We start from the raw sequence: 14,650 nt of genomic DNA, 5'->3' as shown, positions 1-14,650 counted from the left end.
AGACGAGCTGAAACTGGCAGAAGACAAGATAAAACAAGAAGAAGACGCACTAATACAAGAAAAAATGAGCTAAAACAAGCAGAAGACAAGATAAAACAAGAAGAATGCAAACTGAAACAAGAAAGACGAGCTGAAACGAGCTAAAACTAGAAGAAGATAACCTGAAACAGGCAGAACACAAGCTAAAATAAGAATGCAAGCTACAAAAAGAACAATACAAGCTAAACAAGAAGACAAGCTGAATCAAGTAAAAGACAAGCTGAAACAAGTAGAATACAAGCCAAATAAAAAAAGAATACAAGCTAAAACAAGAAGACGAGCCGAAACAAGAAGAGCGCGAGCTAAAACAAGAATAATACAAGCTAAAACAGGAAGAATATTAATGAAATTAAATATTTCATAAAGTGTGAAAGACACAAAAAGTAAAATTCACAGCGATCCTTTTCATATTTAAAGTTAAAACAGCACAAAGACTGGAAGCAGTTTGTCTGCAGAAACCAAATGAACAACAGACTGAATTCTAATTAGCATTTCTGTTTATGGAAATAAATAAAGTTAATAATAATATTAATAAACAAAATGTTTACCTGAACAGGTTCTGGTGAGTATCCATTCCACAGAACGTTCTGCGTGACGACGGGCTTCACGGAGATGTTGGTGGTCCTTTCACCCTCTCTGGCAGAGTCTGTGACGGGGCTGAAGTGGATCAGAGCCCGACTACAGACCCCGTCTCTGCAGGGGCCCGGGGCCAAATCCAGCACACAGGACGACAGAGACAGGTCTGGACCCAACAGACCCTCGTCTGCAGCACCACCAGTCCCATCCAGTTTGATCCGTTAGAAAACACAGCAAGGATAAAGAAAAGAACATGATGCTTCAGACCTTCTTCAGCTTCAAGTGAAGACATCTGCTGCGGAACAGTCTGCTGCTTCAGCCGGTGTCCTTGTCCTGACCTTGACTGCTCGTGCTGAGCTGCAGGGATAACAAGCACCGGTCTGCAGAGGAGAAAGAACCGCCGGGACACGGGACAGGAACCGTGCTCGCAACCTCCACCTCAAAGCGTCCGCCGTCCTCCGACACGCGTCTCGCTTCGGCTTTCAGCTGCACAAAACAAGAATTTAACAGAAATAAACTAAACTTATCTTCAAACACTTATCATTTAAATTGTTATTTAAATAAGTTTTTAGAATTTGATATTGTAATACATTATTACTATTGTTTGTTTCAGTTACATTACATAAAGTCGTACTTATTGCCATATATTAGTGAATATAGTAAACATGCATAGACTGCATTTACTGGGCTCTAAAATATAAAAGTAACTGATAAATACCCGAATACCAGCAAAGAACTCCCGACTCTCCACTGAAGGGCTCCGAACATCTGGAGAGTCCAAGAAGAAACTGGAGCAGGAGCAAAAAATCTGAGAGAGCAAGACAAGCTATAATTATTATTACTATGAATTTATATATTAAACATTATACAAGTTGTTATATAATTCAACCACTAAAAGACAAAATGAAAAACTGAGTCCACCCCGTGACTCAGCAGGTTAGAGGAACCGTCTGTAACAGAACGTTGTTTTCTGTCTGACTCGGAGTCTCTCCGATGGTTGTGGAGGACAGTCGCCCCGTTCTTCTCCAACATTTTTTAAATTCAGTTCAGTTCAGTTTAACTCCAAGTCACAGCAGAAGTCGTGTCAGGACACTGAACACAAACATTCACACACATAAAAAATACAATTAGTAAAAGTTCTTTATATCCTGATGCATGCTCAATAATCCAGGTAGAAAAATCTAAAAAAGTTAAATCTGGTCCTCTGGACATTCAAAAAAACAAAACAAAGCAAATCAACAAAAAAATTTAGAAACGTTTCGTCTCTCATCCTGAGGACTTCCTCAGTCTGAGGTGCTGTATTCAGCTCAGTCTCTTAAATAGCACCTTCTCAGAGTGGATCAACCAGTTTGCTGCTGACAACCAAAACCAGCTGATCACATGCGCAAACTGCAAACATTTGCAAACCGAGGTGTACCACAAACCCACCCACACAGACCAGTATTTGCAGTTTGACTCTCCTCACCCTTTGGAGCACAAGTTAGGAGTCATCAGGACTCTGTACCACAGAGCAGACAGCGTCCCCACTAGCTCAGGAGCCAGGCAGAAGGAGAAATCCCACACAAGACAGGCTCTAGAGCAATGTGGATATCCTAACTGGGCCTTCCTGAAAGAAGAAACCCAAACAGGACTCCAGTCAGCCAACAGGTGAAAAGGAGGAACCCAGACCCAGACCAGTGGTCATTCCATATGTTGAGGGAGTATCAGAGAAACTGAGACGTTTATTTTCTAAACATAACGTCCCAGTGGCTTTTAAACCCCAAAATACATTAAAGACTGGTTCATCCCAAAGATCCAGTCCCCCGGCACAAACAGAGCAATGTTGTGTATGTTGTTCAGTGTCAGGAGGGTGATCAGTCTTACATCGGGGAAACTAAACAGCCACTGGCCAAAAGGATGGACCAGCACAGAAGATCAACATCATCAGGCCAGGACTCTGCGGTCTACACTCATCTCCAGGCCAGCGGTCACTCTTTCAGGGATGAAGATGTTCACATCCTGGACAGAGAGGAACGATGGTTTGAGAGAGGAGTAAAGGAGGCCATCTTTGTGAAAAGAAACCGTCCATCATTAAACAGGGGTGGAGCCTCCTGGTTCAACTGTCCCCCTCTTACAATGCTGTGATTGCTGGTATCAATCAATCAACCTTTATTTCTACAGGTAAATCCCATTGAGCCTCGAGGACTCATTTACAAGAGAGACCTGATTTCAACAAAGAAAGATGACAACAATGGACAACAGCAACAACAATAAGCAGTTATAAAAACTCATACTATAGTTTTTTTTTTTTTTTTTTTTTTAACAAATAGGATGGCTAAAAGGAAAAAGGTAACAAAACAAAAAACAGCTAGATTCCAAGACAAATGTAGAAAACTAAAAACAGGAACATGTCTGCATTGGACCCTGCCAGGAGTCCAGCCCTCTGTGAACAGTAAACAGCCATCAGGTGCTAATGATCCATTGTTAGGCTGATGGTCCTTCTTGAGCATGTGATCAGCTGGTTCTGGTTGTCAGCAGCAAAACTGGTTGATCCACTCTGAGAAGGTGCTATTTAAGAGACTGAGCTGAAAACAGCACCTCAGACTGAGGAAGTCCTCAGGATGAGAGACGAAACATTTCTACATTTTTTTGTTGATTTGCTTTGTTTTGTTTTTTTAAATGTCCAGAGGACCAGATTGAACTTTTTTAGAAAAGTTCTTTATCTAAAAGAAGCAGCAGATGTGTTGAATCTTCCCTTCAGCTCAGTCTCTCATCCTGAGCAAGAACAGAGGAGACAGTGGGAAGAAAAAACTCACTGTAACAGGAAGAAACCTCCAGAAGAACCAGGCTCAGGATGAGCGAACATCTGCTTCAACCAGCTGGATTGAGAGGACAGGAAATAGAAAAAGACAGAATCACAAGTCCAGGTGTGGTTTCTATAGTCCAGGTGTACTTTATATAGTCCAGGTGTACTTTCTATAGTCTAGGTGTACTTTCTATAGTCCAGGTGTACTTTCTATAGTCTAGGTGTACTTTATATAGTCCAGGTGTACTTTCTATAGTCCAGGTGTACTTTCTATAGTCCAGGTGTACTTTCTATAGTTCAAGTGTACTTTCTATAATCCAGGTGTGGTTTCTATAGTCCAGGTGTACTTTCTATAATCCAGGTGTACTTTCTATAGTCCAGGTGTACTTTATATAGTCCAGGTGTACTTTCTATAGTCCAGGTGTACTTTCTATAGTCCAGGTGTACTTTCTATAGTTCAAGTGTACTTTCTATAATCCAGGTGTACTTTCTATAATCCAGGTGTACTTTCTATAATCCAGGTGTACTTTCCATAATCCAGGTGTACTTTCCATAATCCAGGTGTACTTTCTATAATCCAGGTGTACTTTCTATAATCCATGTGTACTTTCTATAATCCAGGTGTACTTTCTATAGTTCAGGTGTACTTTCTATAGTTCAGGTGTACTTAAAAATATAACACACGTTAAGATAGAAATAATTGAAACACAAACAGGTAGAGTAGAGTAAGTAAAGACAGCAGCAGAGAGAGGACATGTGGTCAGTTTGTCCTCCAGCAGTCTAAGCCTATAGCAGCAGAACTAAGGGATAGCTCAAGAAACCCAAGCCAACCCTAACTATAGGATTTATCAAAAAGGAAAATCTTAATCCCAGTCTTAAACTGGACAATGTGTCAGTCTCATGGACAGAAACTGGAAGTTGGTTCCACAAGAGAGGAGCCTGAGAACTGGAAGATCTTCCTCCCATTCTGCTTCTGGAAACTCTAGGAACCACAAGTAAACCTGCAGTCTGAGAGTGAAGTGCTCTGTTAGGAAAATATGGAACAACAAGATCTGTAATATAAGATGGAGCTAGGTTGTTGAGGGATTTGTAGGTTAGAAGATTTTGAATTCTATTCTGGATTTGTCAGGGAGCCAATGGAGAGAAGCTAAAACTGGAGAGATATGATCTCTCCCAGTAACTCCAGTTAAGACTCTGGCAGCAGCATTTTGGATCAACTGAAGACGTTTTAAAGAAGTATTTGGACACCCAGATAATAAACCATTGCAATAGTCCAGTCTAGACGTGACAAATGCATGGACCAGTTTTTCTGCATCATCTTTAGATCAGATGTTTCTAATGTTAGTGATATTACGCAGGTGGAAGAAGGAGGTTCTAGTAACGTTTTTAATGTGGGGGATAAAAGACATGTCCTGATCAAAAGTAACACCAAGATTTTTAACATTAGAGCTGGAGGACAGATTAATGCATCTAAGGAGGGAGAAAGACTGAAACATTCATTCCTAAGGTGCTCAGGTCCAAAAACCAAATCCTCAGTCTTGTCTGAGTTTAAAACGTTTGCAGATGTTAGCATCTGTCCAGCTCTCAGACAGTCGGCGTCTCTGAAACCAGCTGAGGTCTGGATCATCGCAGCAGCCCAGAGTCGCACCTTGTCCCCCAGGCGGAGGTTGAAGCCATCCAGCTCGATGAGGGTGGAGGGGTGGACGGTGGTCTCCTGTTTGAGTTCCTCCTTCCTGCCCTCAGATGAGAGGCGTGACCAGAGCGTCACGAAGCCCAGGGAGCCGCCGGGGCGGCTCTCAAAGCTGCACCGCAGGTAGACGGTGTCACCTGTCACCTCTGAGACGATCACCGGCACAGACGGCACAGGAGGCTGATTGGCTGAAAGAATCGGAGACGGTGGGTTAGTTTGTGAGTCGTCGTTGCATCGTTCTGTTATTATTTATGATTTGTTGTTCCATCAGAACCAGTTTAGACATTAGCACAAACACTTTAACAAATTTGCTGCAGGTTTTGAAAAAAATAAATAAATAAAAAGGTACAAAACCCTTCAAGAAAGGCTCCAACTGAACTGAAGACAGAAGTGGAGTTAATTATGAGCTTTACTAAACGTGTGCAGTATTTTTTATTCCCCTCCTTCTCTACATGCTTCTCAAAACCTGCCTTGGCATAAAGCCCAGTGTTGCCATGGAGACGGGGCTCAGGGAGCCGTGAACACATGTTCAGCTCATTAGAGGCTGTGGATGCATTCCTGAACGCACCGCAGCTCCTCCACCTCCTCCACCTCCTCCACCTCCTGGTTGTTTTGGTGCTGGCCTGAACGCGAGGAGACAACTTGAGGACATGAAGGCGGCAGCAGGTTCTTACTGTGACACGTTCCCCCGATGATCGCCTCGGCAGCGCCGCAGCTCGGTGACGGTGTGGGTGAACTTTCTGACATCTCTGCAAAAACAAAAAGTGGTGAAGAAAATCTGAACGCACCGGTTTCTAATCTCTGTCCCACTGAAGTGACCGTACTGTAACAGAACGGCTACAAACAACTTAAAGATTCAAAGCGTCACTTTTTATTTGTTTTCAACTCTGATCTCATTCATCACTTGACCTCCTCCAGGACACAGACCCATCCTGCCAACCTCTACAGCTGAGCATCACTTGGAGCAAACACAGTCTGACCCAAACACAGTAAGTTCAGTAGCATGGGGGAGCGGTGGCACAGCGGTTAGAGAAGGTGGGCCTGTGACTGGAAGGTCACCGGTTCAACTCCCCGGATCGACAATGTCAAAATGTGGGTGGAAAAGGTGAAACACACACACACTGTCCTCCACCCTCATTTGCCCTACTCTGGGCCCTTGAGCAAGGCCCCTCAACCCCCACCATCTACTCCCAAACAGGTCTCTCTTGAAAATGAGTTCTGTGACTCAATGAGACGACCTGGATAAATAAAGGTAAATAAAAATAAAAATAAAAAAAACATCCACGCCGCTATGATTAACACCAGCATCTAATGAACACACACACACACACACACACACACACACACATATATATATATATTTATTTTTCTTCTTTCGGCTGCTCCCTGCGTTAGGGGTCGCACAGCGAAAACCGGCTGAGCTGCAGCATCTTTGTCTTTGCAAGTGACTGAGCAAGGACACGTCCAAACAACGTCTTTTTAAAGTCGTTTGTGCACGTGTAATTTTGGTCCCTCCCAGGTGCAGACTGCGACTCCACACGACGTCTTTTTCCGACGTCCATTGGACGGTCAATATAGACGTATTTTCTACATCAAAATTTGACTTATTTTATTCACTTCAGATAAAAATAGAATTAGTAAGTGCTTCGTGTTGTCTTCATTGCATGTTCCCATGCCGTGTTTAACACATTCACCCTCAGATGGATGTTGGAACGACTGGGGTTCGATCCCACGACCTTCAGGTTTAAAGTCGGCTGCTCTGCCGCTGCGCCATACAAAGTTAAAGAAATATATATTTGACCATCTGTTGTGCAACAGGAAACCACTACTAATATTAGGTTTACAATTAAATCATCACTCCTTAAATTTCACTAGAAACAGATGGACTAAGTTTTACAAATAAATCACTCCTTAATTTTTTTCCTTTATCCTCTTTACTGGATTAACAGAATAGCTTCAAGAGAAAATAGCAACAGTTGGTTTATGAATGAAGACGTGCAAATTTACAATCATAAACTGTAAACACAACTGTGCACAGTTACCCTTGTAGGATTATAAATTATGATTGTAAATTTTATGGTTATACAAATTATGATTCACTAAGGCACACCTGCACCTGTCTTGGATGACGACCTCCAAGTCCAACGTTCAAACATTCGACTTTATATCGACGGACAAGTGAGGCCATGGTTGGACGTCCAGGGTGGACCTTGTTTGCACGTCGTGGAGACGTCCAGAATTGGACCGACGGACTCAATATAGACGTGATCTGCACATCCATTCGACGTCTAATGTTTAGTGGGTGGTTATGGCGGCCATCTTAAATTGGGTTAACTCCAAAAGTTAATTAGTTATAGATGAGCAACTCTAATGAACCCTTTCTATGACTTGTCCAGTGGCTCATGAGATGTTTTGCTAACAAACCTGCACTCGTCCACAGGTAAAAACACCGTCACCCGCCTTTCTTCTTTAGGTGGCAGGTGATTAAAAAAGACACGACTCACAGACGAGGCTCCCGTTTGTCTGCCCTGTGGAAAAGTTTCAGTCCCTGACCTCAGAGGTCATGACCGCTGTTGGAATTCCCTCTAAGACACACGGACAGGAAGTGGACACTCAGACTTCCTGTTCAGGTGACGGGGACAGGAAGCCTCGACAGCTCCTGTCCTTTCTTTCAGCGACCTGTCTGCAGATCTCAGCTTTCACTGACCTCTGAGGTCAGGGATGGAGACTGTGTGTGTGTGTGTGTGTGTGTCCTTGTTTATGCTACTTTGTGAGGCCCATTTTTCCAACTTATACTACATTGTGAGGACCAACTGCTCCTTATGGGGCCCAAAGCCCGGGCCCCATAAGAAGAAGTCCCGTTGGTGGGTTAGGGGCTAGGTTTAGGACTAAGGTGTGAATTGAGGATGTGTTAGGTTTAGGGTTAGGTATGTACTGGTAATGGTTAGGTTATGGATAAAGGTCATGGTTAGGCTATAGAAATGAATGAAAAATGAATGGAAGTCAATGCAAAGGCCCCACAAAGATAGCAAACAAACCTGTGTGTGTGTGTGTGTGTGTGTGTGTTTTCTCTATGCGTTAGCAAAATGTCCCATGATCCAAAGAACTGATTTTCATGAAACTCTCAAAACATAATCACAGCATGTATATCTAGAGATGATTGACATCTGGAGTCAGCCTGTTTAAAGATGGCCGCCACAGCTAGTTTTAGAAAATGTGAAAACGGTGACGACTTGGTCATTTTTACAGGGAGTGAGCTCATATTGGGCATGGTAGTAGCTGAGAGTTATTTACAACACATTCTCTAATCACTAATTGATGCAGGACTTTAACTGTTGGAGTCAACCCTGTCTGTTAGCAAAATATCTCGTGAACCAGATGATCTAAATGAAACTTTCAGAGTAATTACTGGATGTTCTGATTAACTTTAGAATACAGCCCAGTTAAAAATGGCTGCCACAGCAAAGGAAACTCTGAACCTGGTTGATCTTCTGACCTGCTGCAGTGACAAACCAAGAGGAAAGACATGTCTGAGCTTCCTGTCCTCATCACCTGAACAGGAAGTCTGAGCGTTCACTTCCTGTTCACGTGCCTGAAGAACATCTAGCAGCTCCATCTCATCCAGACATGACAGCTGTAACAAGTTATTTATGGCAGAGGAATACAAACAAACAACTAATAAATTAATATTCATGTAGCCTACTTGGAGAAAGATGTAAAATAATCTTCATTCTTTAACTTTATATTTTTCAGCAGGTTGCTGACGGACCAATCAGACAATTTGCTTACCTGTTTGCGCGTGCACGACGTTAGGAAGTGAAAGCACGACTGTGCACAGCAGTCGTTTGAAAGCAGCTCCAAGCCTCATCGTTGCGCACAGTGACCAGCGCGCGACTTTCTCCAAACAGCGCGAGCAGATGAGCCGAGCCGCGCGTGCTGGACGGAGCCGGGGCAGGAAGACCGGGCTGGGTTCGGGTCCACGGATCGACTGACCCGAGGCTCGAGCTGCAGCGACGGGCGGGAGGAGCGACGACTCGAACCGAACCCGCAGAACCTCTGCGCACCCGAACCGAACTGGGAACGTCACAGTTTTCAGTCAAACCATCATTGAGCTCAACAGCCAGCAGCTGGTCACCCCCAGAAATAAAAATAATAAAAAACAATAAAAAACTGGAGGGAAAAATAGCACGTTAAGTTATTTGAAACTCGGAGATATTGAATTTACTTTAGTATAAAATTGTTGACATACTAAATTATTATCTGCATTGGCTTTCCAGGGAAGGTGCCCATGCTAGCAGCACTTATGCACCCCTATATCATCAGAGAGGCAGGCTTTTGGACTGTATGTGATAACAGGCTGGATGGTCCTTCTCCACTTCCACAGAACCGTTTTCCACTTTGTCTCAGTTCAGTCTGAGCGTTGGTCCAGAGACGTTTTAGGATTTTCATAAAGCTTCTTCTTTGCCTGATAGAGCTTTAAAGCAGCGTGTGTGGATGAACTGAAGTGTTCCTGAGCCCGTGATGTCCAGAACAGAACCAGACCTGTCTTTAAGGCCCCCGAGGGCCTGAATATCACAACAATATTGATTTTCAGTCTCCTCCTTTGTGCTCAGAGATTCTTTTTACAGATTTTCAAACATTTTTATGATTTAATGAACTCTAGACGATGGGATGTTCAATATCTTCCCAATTTTTCTGTTGAAATCGTTCCAGTACTTTTAGACTCAGTTGTTCACAGACTGGTGAACCTGGGCCCGTCGTTACTTCTGAGAGAGTCAGCCTCTATGAGGAGCTTTTCATTCCCAGTCCTCTTCCTGACCTGTTCACAGTCAGGCTGCGCTGCTCAGAGGATTCTGTGATAAAAGTCTGAAGTGGTCAAAGCAAACCCTTGGGGGGCTCAGGGAGTTAATAAAGTCATGTTAACGCAATTTTCAAGGTTAGTGTTCATCGTCCACCTCTCAATAAATATATACAGATTTTATGTTTTGGGCTTAGTCCTGGGAACTTAATGAAATGCACCTAACACAAAGTTTTGAATAGATTTTTTTTTTTTTGGGGGGGGGGGGGGGGGGAATGGGGCATGCCACTGGATCAAACTCCCCATGATGATTTTTTTTACATCTGATTAAATAATTATAAAGAATAAATCCATGTTTTGACAGGAAGAGTCATTAAAGCAAACCACATTTTACCTGGCACAGTGTCAATAAAACCAGTTTGAAACAATTATCTGAACTGGTTCATTTAAACAAACTTATATTGTTTCTGTAAAAACATCAAATGTGGTTTAACCATAAAAATCACTTCTGGCGAGCCAGAGATGCAACATTAGTCACCACCACAAACCATTAAAACAGATGCTACAGGTTTCATTTTTCAGGGGGGGTCAGCCAAAGAGTGGGATTTTATGTAAACCAGATAAAACTTTTTCAGTTTCTGTTCTCACGCCTGAAACCTCCAAAGTGAAGCTGTTGTGTGAAACTAATCTGTATGAAAAGGAAACGAAACCAAACACACATTTAATTTTATATTTTGTAACAAGCAACAAAACAAATATAATAATAGATCAATAAAAGACAGCTGGACTTGGTTTATCAAAACTGTCATGATGATTCTTTGGAACCATGAGAGCTGTGGAGCTTTAAGCCCCGCCCACTTCCCCTCTCACAAGCATGACTTTTCTTTAGGCCGTGAAATAATAATTACAGCTCAATGTATGACACAAACTAATAAACAAAGAGCAGAAATGTAAACAAGAATCAATACGCACCAAAGCTGTGAGGCGTTTTCAGGAGTATTTTGTATTTATTAATTTTTACAAGGGTTTGTTTGTATATGTGAAGGGGGCGGGACTTAAAACTTGCACTGGAACCAGTTGACAAAGAATCTAGTCCAGTTTGGCTTCAGCTTCCTGGTTCACATCAGAGACAAATCCTGCAGTAATCTAATAATCTATACAAATTAGACTTTTCATCTATTTGTCATGACGCCCTGCTCACGTTGTGTCACAGAAAAATCCTCAACAATTCAGAGAGTAATAAATTGATGATGAGGTGTAATAAAATTTTCTCTCTTTCTTTTAGTAAAAGAAACTCAGCATTAATAAGAACTTTTGAAACAAGTACATTAAAACACAAATGAAACGTTTCGTTTCTTCTCTTTTCTCGTGTTTCATAGACTGTAAATAATAAATAGAATCTTCTGCAATTATACATTTATTTTCATATTTTCTATATCAGTTTATTTTAAATTTAATTATATAAATCTGAATATTTGCTTAAAAAGGGGAAATTAGAACTGATGAACACTAATCTGACAAAAAGAGAGTTTGAATGTAAGTTTGAGTGAATCTTATCAGATGGTGTTTGTAGCTGATCAGATGTTTAATGAGAAACATGAAGGACCACCTTACTGCTGGTTGACTTTCAAGGCTCAGGAGGAATTCACCGTCTCTCGTAAATCTACTGAACATCCATCCCAGTTAGAGCCTGGAATAACCATCAGATAACGCTTTCTCCGTTCACGGTTCTTAGCCGTTTAAACGTAACATAAATACATCAAAAACCCACAGAAGGAGGTTAACAACCGGAGAGAACTGCCTGATGTGACACTTTCATCTACACGTGAGCTCATCTGGTGCAATTTTCTCTCTGTACAATCAATTCCACAGAAGTGAAACCAAAACAGAAATGTTCTCGTCCAGTCGAACCAAAGTCAGGTGTGAATGAATCAATTTAAAAAGTGGGGAAATTTTCTCCGGGTACTCCGGTTTCCTCCCACAGATCAAAAACATGCATGTTAGACTGACTGGTGACTCTAACTTGTCCCCAGGTGAGAGAGGGAGAGAGAGAATGGTTGTTTGTCTCTACGTGTCCCTGTGATGGACTGGAGACATGTCCAAGGTGTCCCCGCCTCTCCCACAGTGACTGTTGAATATGGGCACCAGTGACCCTAAAAGGAAGAAGAGGGTAAAGATGATGGACGGATGGATGGATGGATGGATGGATGTAAAATTAGCTGGTTTAAATGTCCTAAAAGACAAGACGGTGATTTTCAGCTGACTGGAGGCTCGTCACATTCAACAACAGGTCAAAGTGCTTATTTTGCTCCACAGAACTGGTGGGGTCAGGTCTTTGTTGGTCCCCTGTGGAGATGCTGGGGATAAGTTCGAGTCCACTCTTTGTTGCTCAACAGAATTTGAATCCTGTTTTTTTTTTAAACCAGAACAGTTTCGATGAACATGGAGCCTCTGTCTCTAAAGGAGCTGATGAACGTAAAGATGAAAGGAGGTTACAGTGATGACCGGACCCAAACCTTCTTCTTGTTTCAGTCCAGCGCTCAAACAAGAGTGAAAACAGCTGGAGGTCCTGACACACTTCACATGTTTAACGAAGAATTCATGAAATACAACCAGAATTTTGTTTCAGCTGACCCCGAGATGCTCAGCTTCAGCTGTGTTTCCTCACACAGCCATAATTCACGTGTCTTCATCGTGAATGTCGTTTCAGAGGACGGTTTCTCTTCATTCAGATGAATGTTACAAGAAATCCAAACTTTCTGTGAAAAATGCAGTGAGAAATCTGAACGGCTTTTCTTTTAATGTGCTGAAGAAGCTAAAACTAAGCTTTTACATGCAGGTAAAACTATGACGTTGTAGCTAAAACTAGAAAAACATGCTAAGATTAGAAAAACAGTAGACAAATTGAGTTGAACAGTAGCAAAAAGTAACAAGTAGATGCTAAAATTAGCTAAACTACACCAAAAAGTAGGAAAACCATAACGAAACTGAGTGAAACAGTAGCTAAAAGTAGGAAAATTACAGAAAAGAAGGAAAAAAACAGTTAATGAAGCTAAAAGCAGCTAAAATCAGTAAAAACAGATAAAATGATCTCAACTTTAGTTAAAGCTAAAAGGAACAGATGATAGTAAAAAAAAAAGTGTAGCTAAAACAAGTAAAGTAGCTAAAAGTAGCAGAATGGTGGCTATAAGCTACAATAACTAAAGCTACATGAAAAAGCACATTGAGCATGTTTTCGTGTGTGATCTCGTCTTTGGCCAAATGCCATTTAAAATGTTCAGAATGTGTTTCACCTGGGACTTGTCTGTTAGGAAAACTCTGAAAGTAGCAGAACAGTAGCTGAAGCTAAAAGCAGCTAGAGTGGACGGGAACAGGGCAAATTTACTTTGGTTGTTTTTGAAGGAACTGAAGAGATCTCAGCTACAAGGCAGAGCACAAATCTCCTGAATGACCCAAACATTTTGATTACTAACTGATAAAATAGTGCAAAGTGTTCAGAAGTAGCCGGATTGTAAAATAAAAAAAAAAATAAAAACATTAAAACAGGAAAAGGTCAGAATGCTGACTCAGCGTTCACGTTACTGGGACGTGAAGTTGATCAGTGTTGCTCCTGAAAGCGTCTTTCTGAAGCTCAGGGCTGTAAATGTCACTGGAGACCAGCAGGAGATGCCCGACACACATGTGAAGGGTCAGAGGTCAAGAGAGGCTGCAGAAGATGGCGGCTCCTGCAGGGACACGGGGGTCAGGTTGTTTCAGCTCAGGTTTCCTGTTGTCTTCGCCTCTTTGTGTCAGCTGTCCGTCGTGTGCAGAACAGCTGCGTGCAGATCAGTGTTTACACGACGGGATCTCCTCTGTTCACCGTCTCTCCTCTGAGTCACCTCTCAGAACCCATTGGGTCCACGACTGTGATGAGATTAAAATAAGCAAAGGCTGTGAACAAACAAACACAAAGTTGTCACATTCAGGTAAACCATCTAAACTTCAGTCACAACTTCAAACTGAACACTCTCCCTTTACCACCTTGAAACCAGCTTAAGGTGAGGCGTGTGATTCTAACCTCTAAACTCTGCTCCTCTGTTATAAACTCATTCAGTCCAGTGATTCTGCGCAGCTCAGTCAGTAAAAAGTTTTATGCAACAGTAAACAGCTCTTCTTCTCCTTAAGCAGCAGACATCTGGAAGATCCATCATCTCTGCAAACCAAGTCTGGACCGCTCTCTTAAAGGCCGACCAGCAGCTGTAAGCTCTCACTGATGATGGACACTTGTAGAACTTCAAGTTCTTACCTGACGATTAGGAATAAACTCACTTTGTGGCCAACAGCCACACTTTGTTTACTCTGTTAGTGTTTGTTGACTTCTCTATGATTTCATTTAACTTCTTGTCCAGGTGGAACGTTGTAACTCGTTTAGAGAAACCAACCAAGGGAAAACAAAAGTCTCCAGTCCTCCAACAGCGCATGAAAAAGAGCAGATTTGGGGATTTGGAAATGATCTCCCTCCGTCCATGCACGCTGTGAGCGTGATGCTCCAAACATTAGTGAGGCAGCAACTTCCATTTTGGTGTGTGGCTGCATCTAGGTATCAAAAAGATCACAATCAAAAACTGAGTTGCAAAATATCATGTATATTTATCTCATGTCGTATATCATGTATGTTTGTCATATCTCATGTCATGTATCATGTACTGTAGGATTTTTTATTTTGTTTTTTATCGAGTCGAATCGGTTCTTCTCATCCTGAACATTTCATTACATTGTTGAC

The 14,650-nt window shown here is 42.0% G+C and overlaps 1 protein-coding gene across 1 annotated transcript in view; it reads right to left on the bottom strand.

Annotated features, from left to right (window-relative positions):
• vwdel (von Willebrand factor D and EGF domains-like) overlaps positions 1–8,958 on the bottom strand; it is a 32,095-nt gene extending 23,137 nt beyond the window's left edge. The window contains exons 1-6 of the mRNA XM_037676514.1: positions 8,880–8,958; positions 5,765–5,839; positions 5,049–5,278; positions 1,334–1,423; positions 954–1,101; positions 588–802 (exon numbers count right to left, since the gene is read on the bottom strand). Of these exons, the coding sequence (XP_037532442.1) occupies positions 588–802; positions 954–1,101; positions 1,334–1,423; positions 5,049–5,278; positions 5,765–5,839; positions 8,880–8,958 (837 nt within the window). The remainder of the gene's footprint in view (positions 1–587; positions 803–953; positions 1,102–1,333; positions 1,424–5,048; positions 5,279–5,764; positions 5,840–8,879) is intronic.
• Positions 8,959–14,650: the final 5,692 nt, after the last annotated feature.

The sequence above is a fragment of the Nematolebias whitei genome, chromosome 5 (assembly GCF_014905685.2).
Source record: "Nematolebias whitei isolate Nwh7 chromosome 5, NemWhi1, whole genome shotgun sequence".
In the NCBI taxonomy this organism is placed as follows: domain Eukaryota; kingdom Metazoa; phylum Chordata; class Actinopteri; order Cyprinodontiformes; family Rivulidae; genus Nematolebias; species Nematolebias whitei.
The sequence above is the reverse complement of the archived record's forward strand: the minus strand, read 5'-3'. Positions and strand labels throughout refer to the sequence as shown.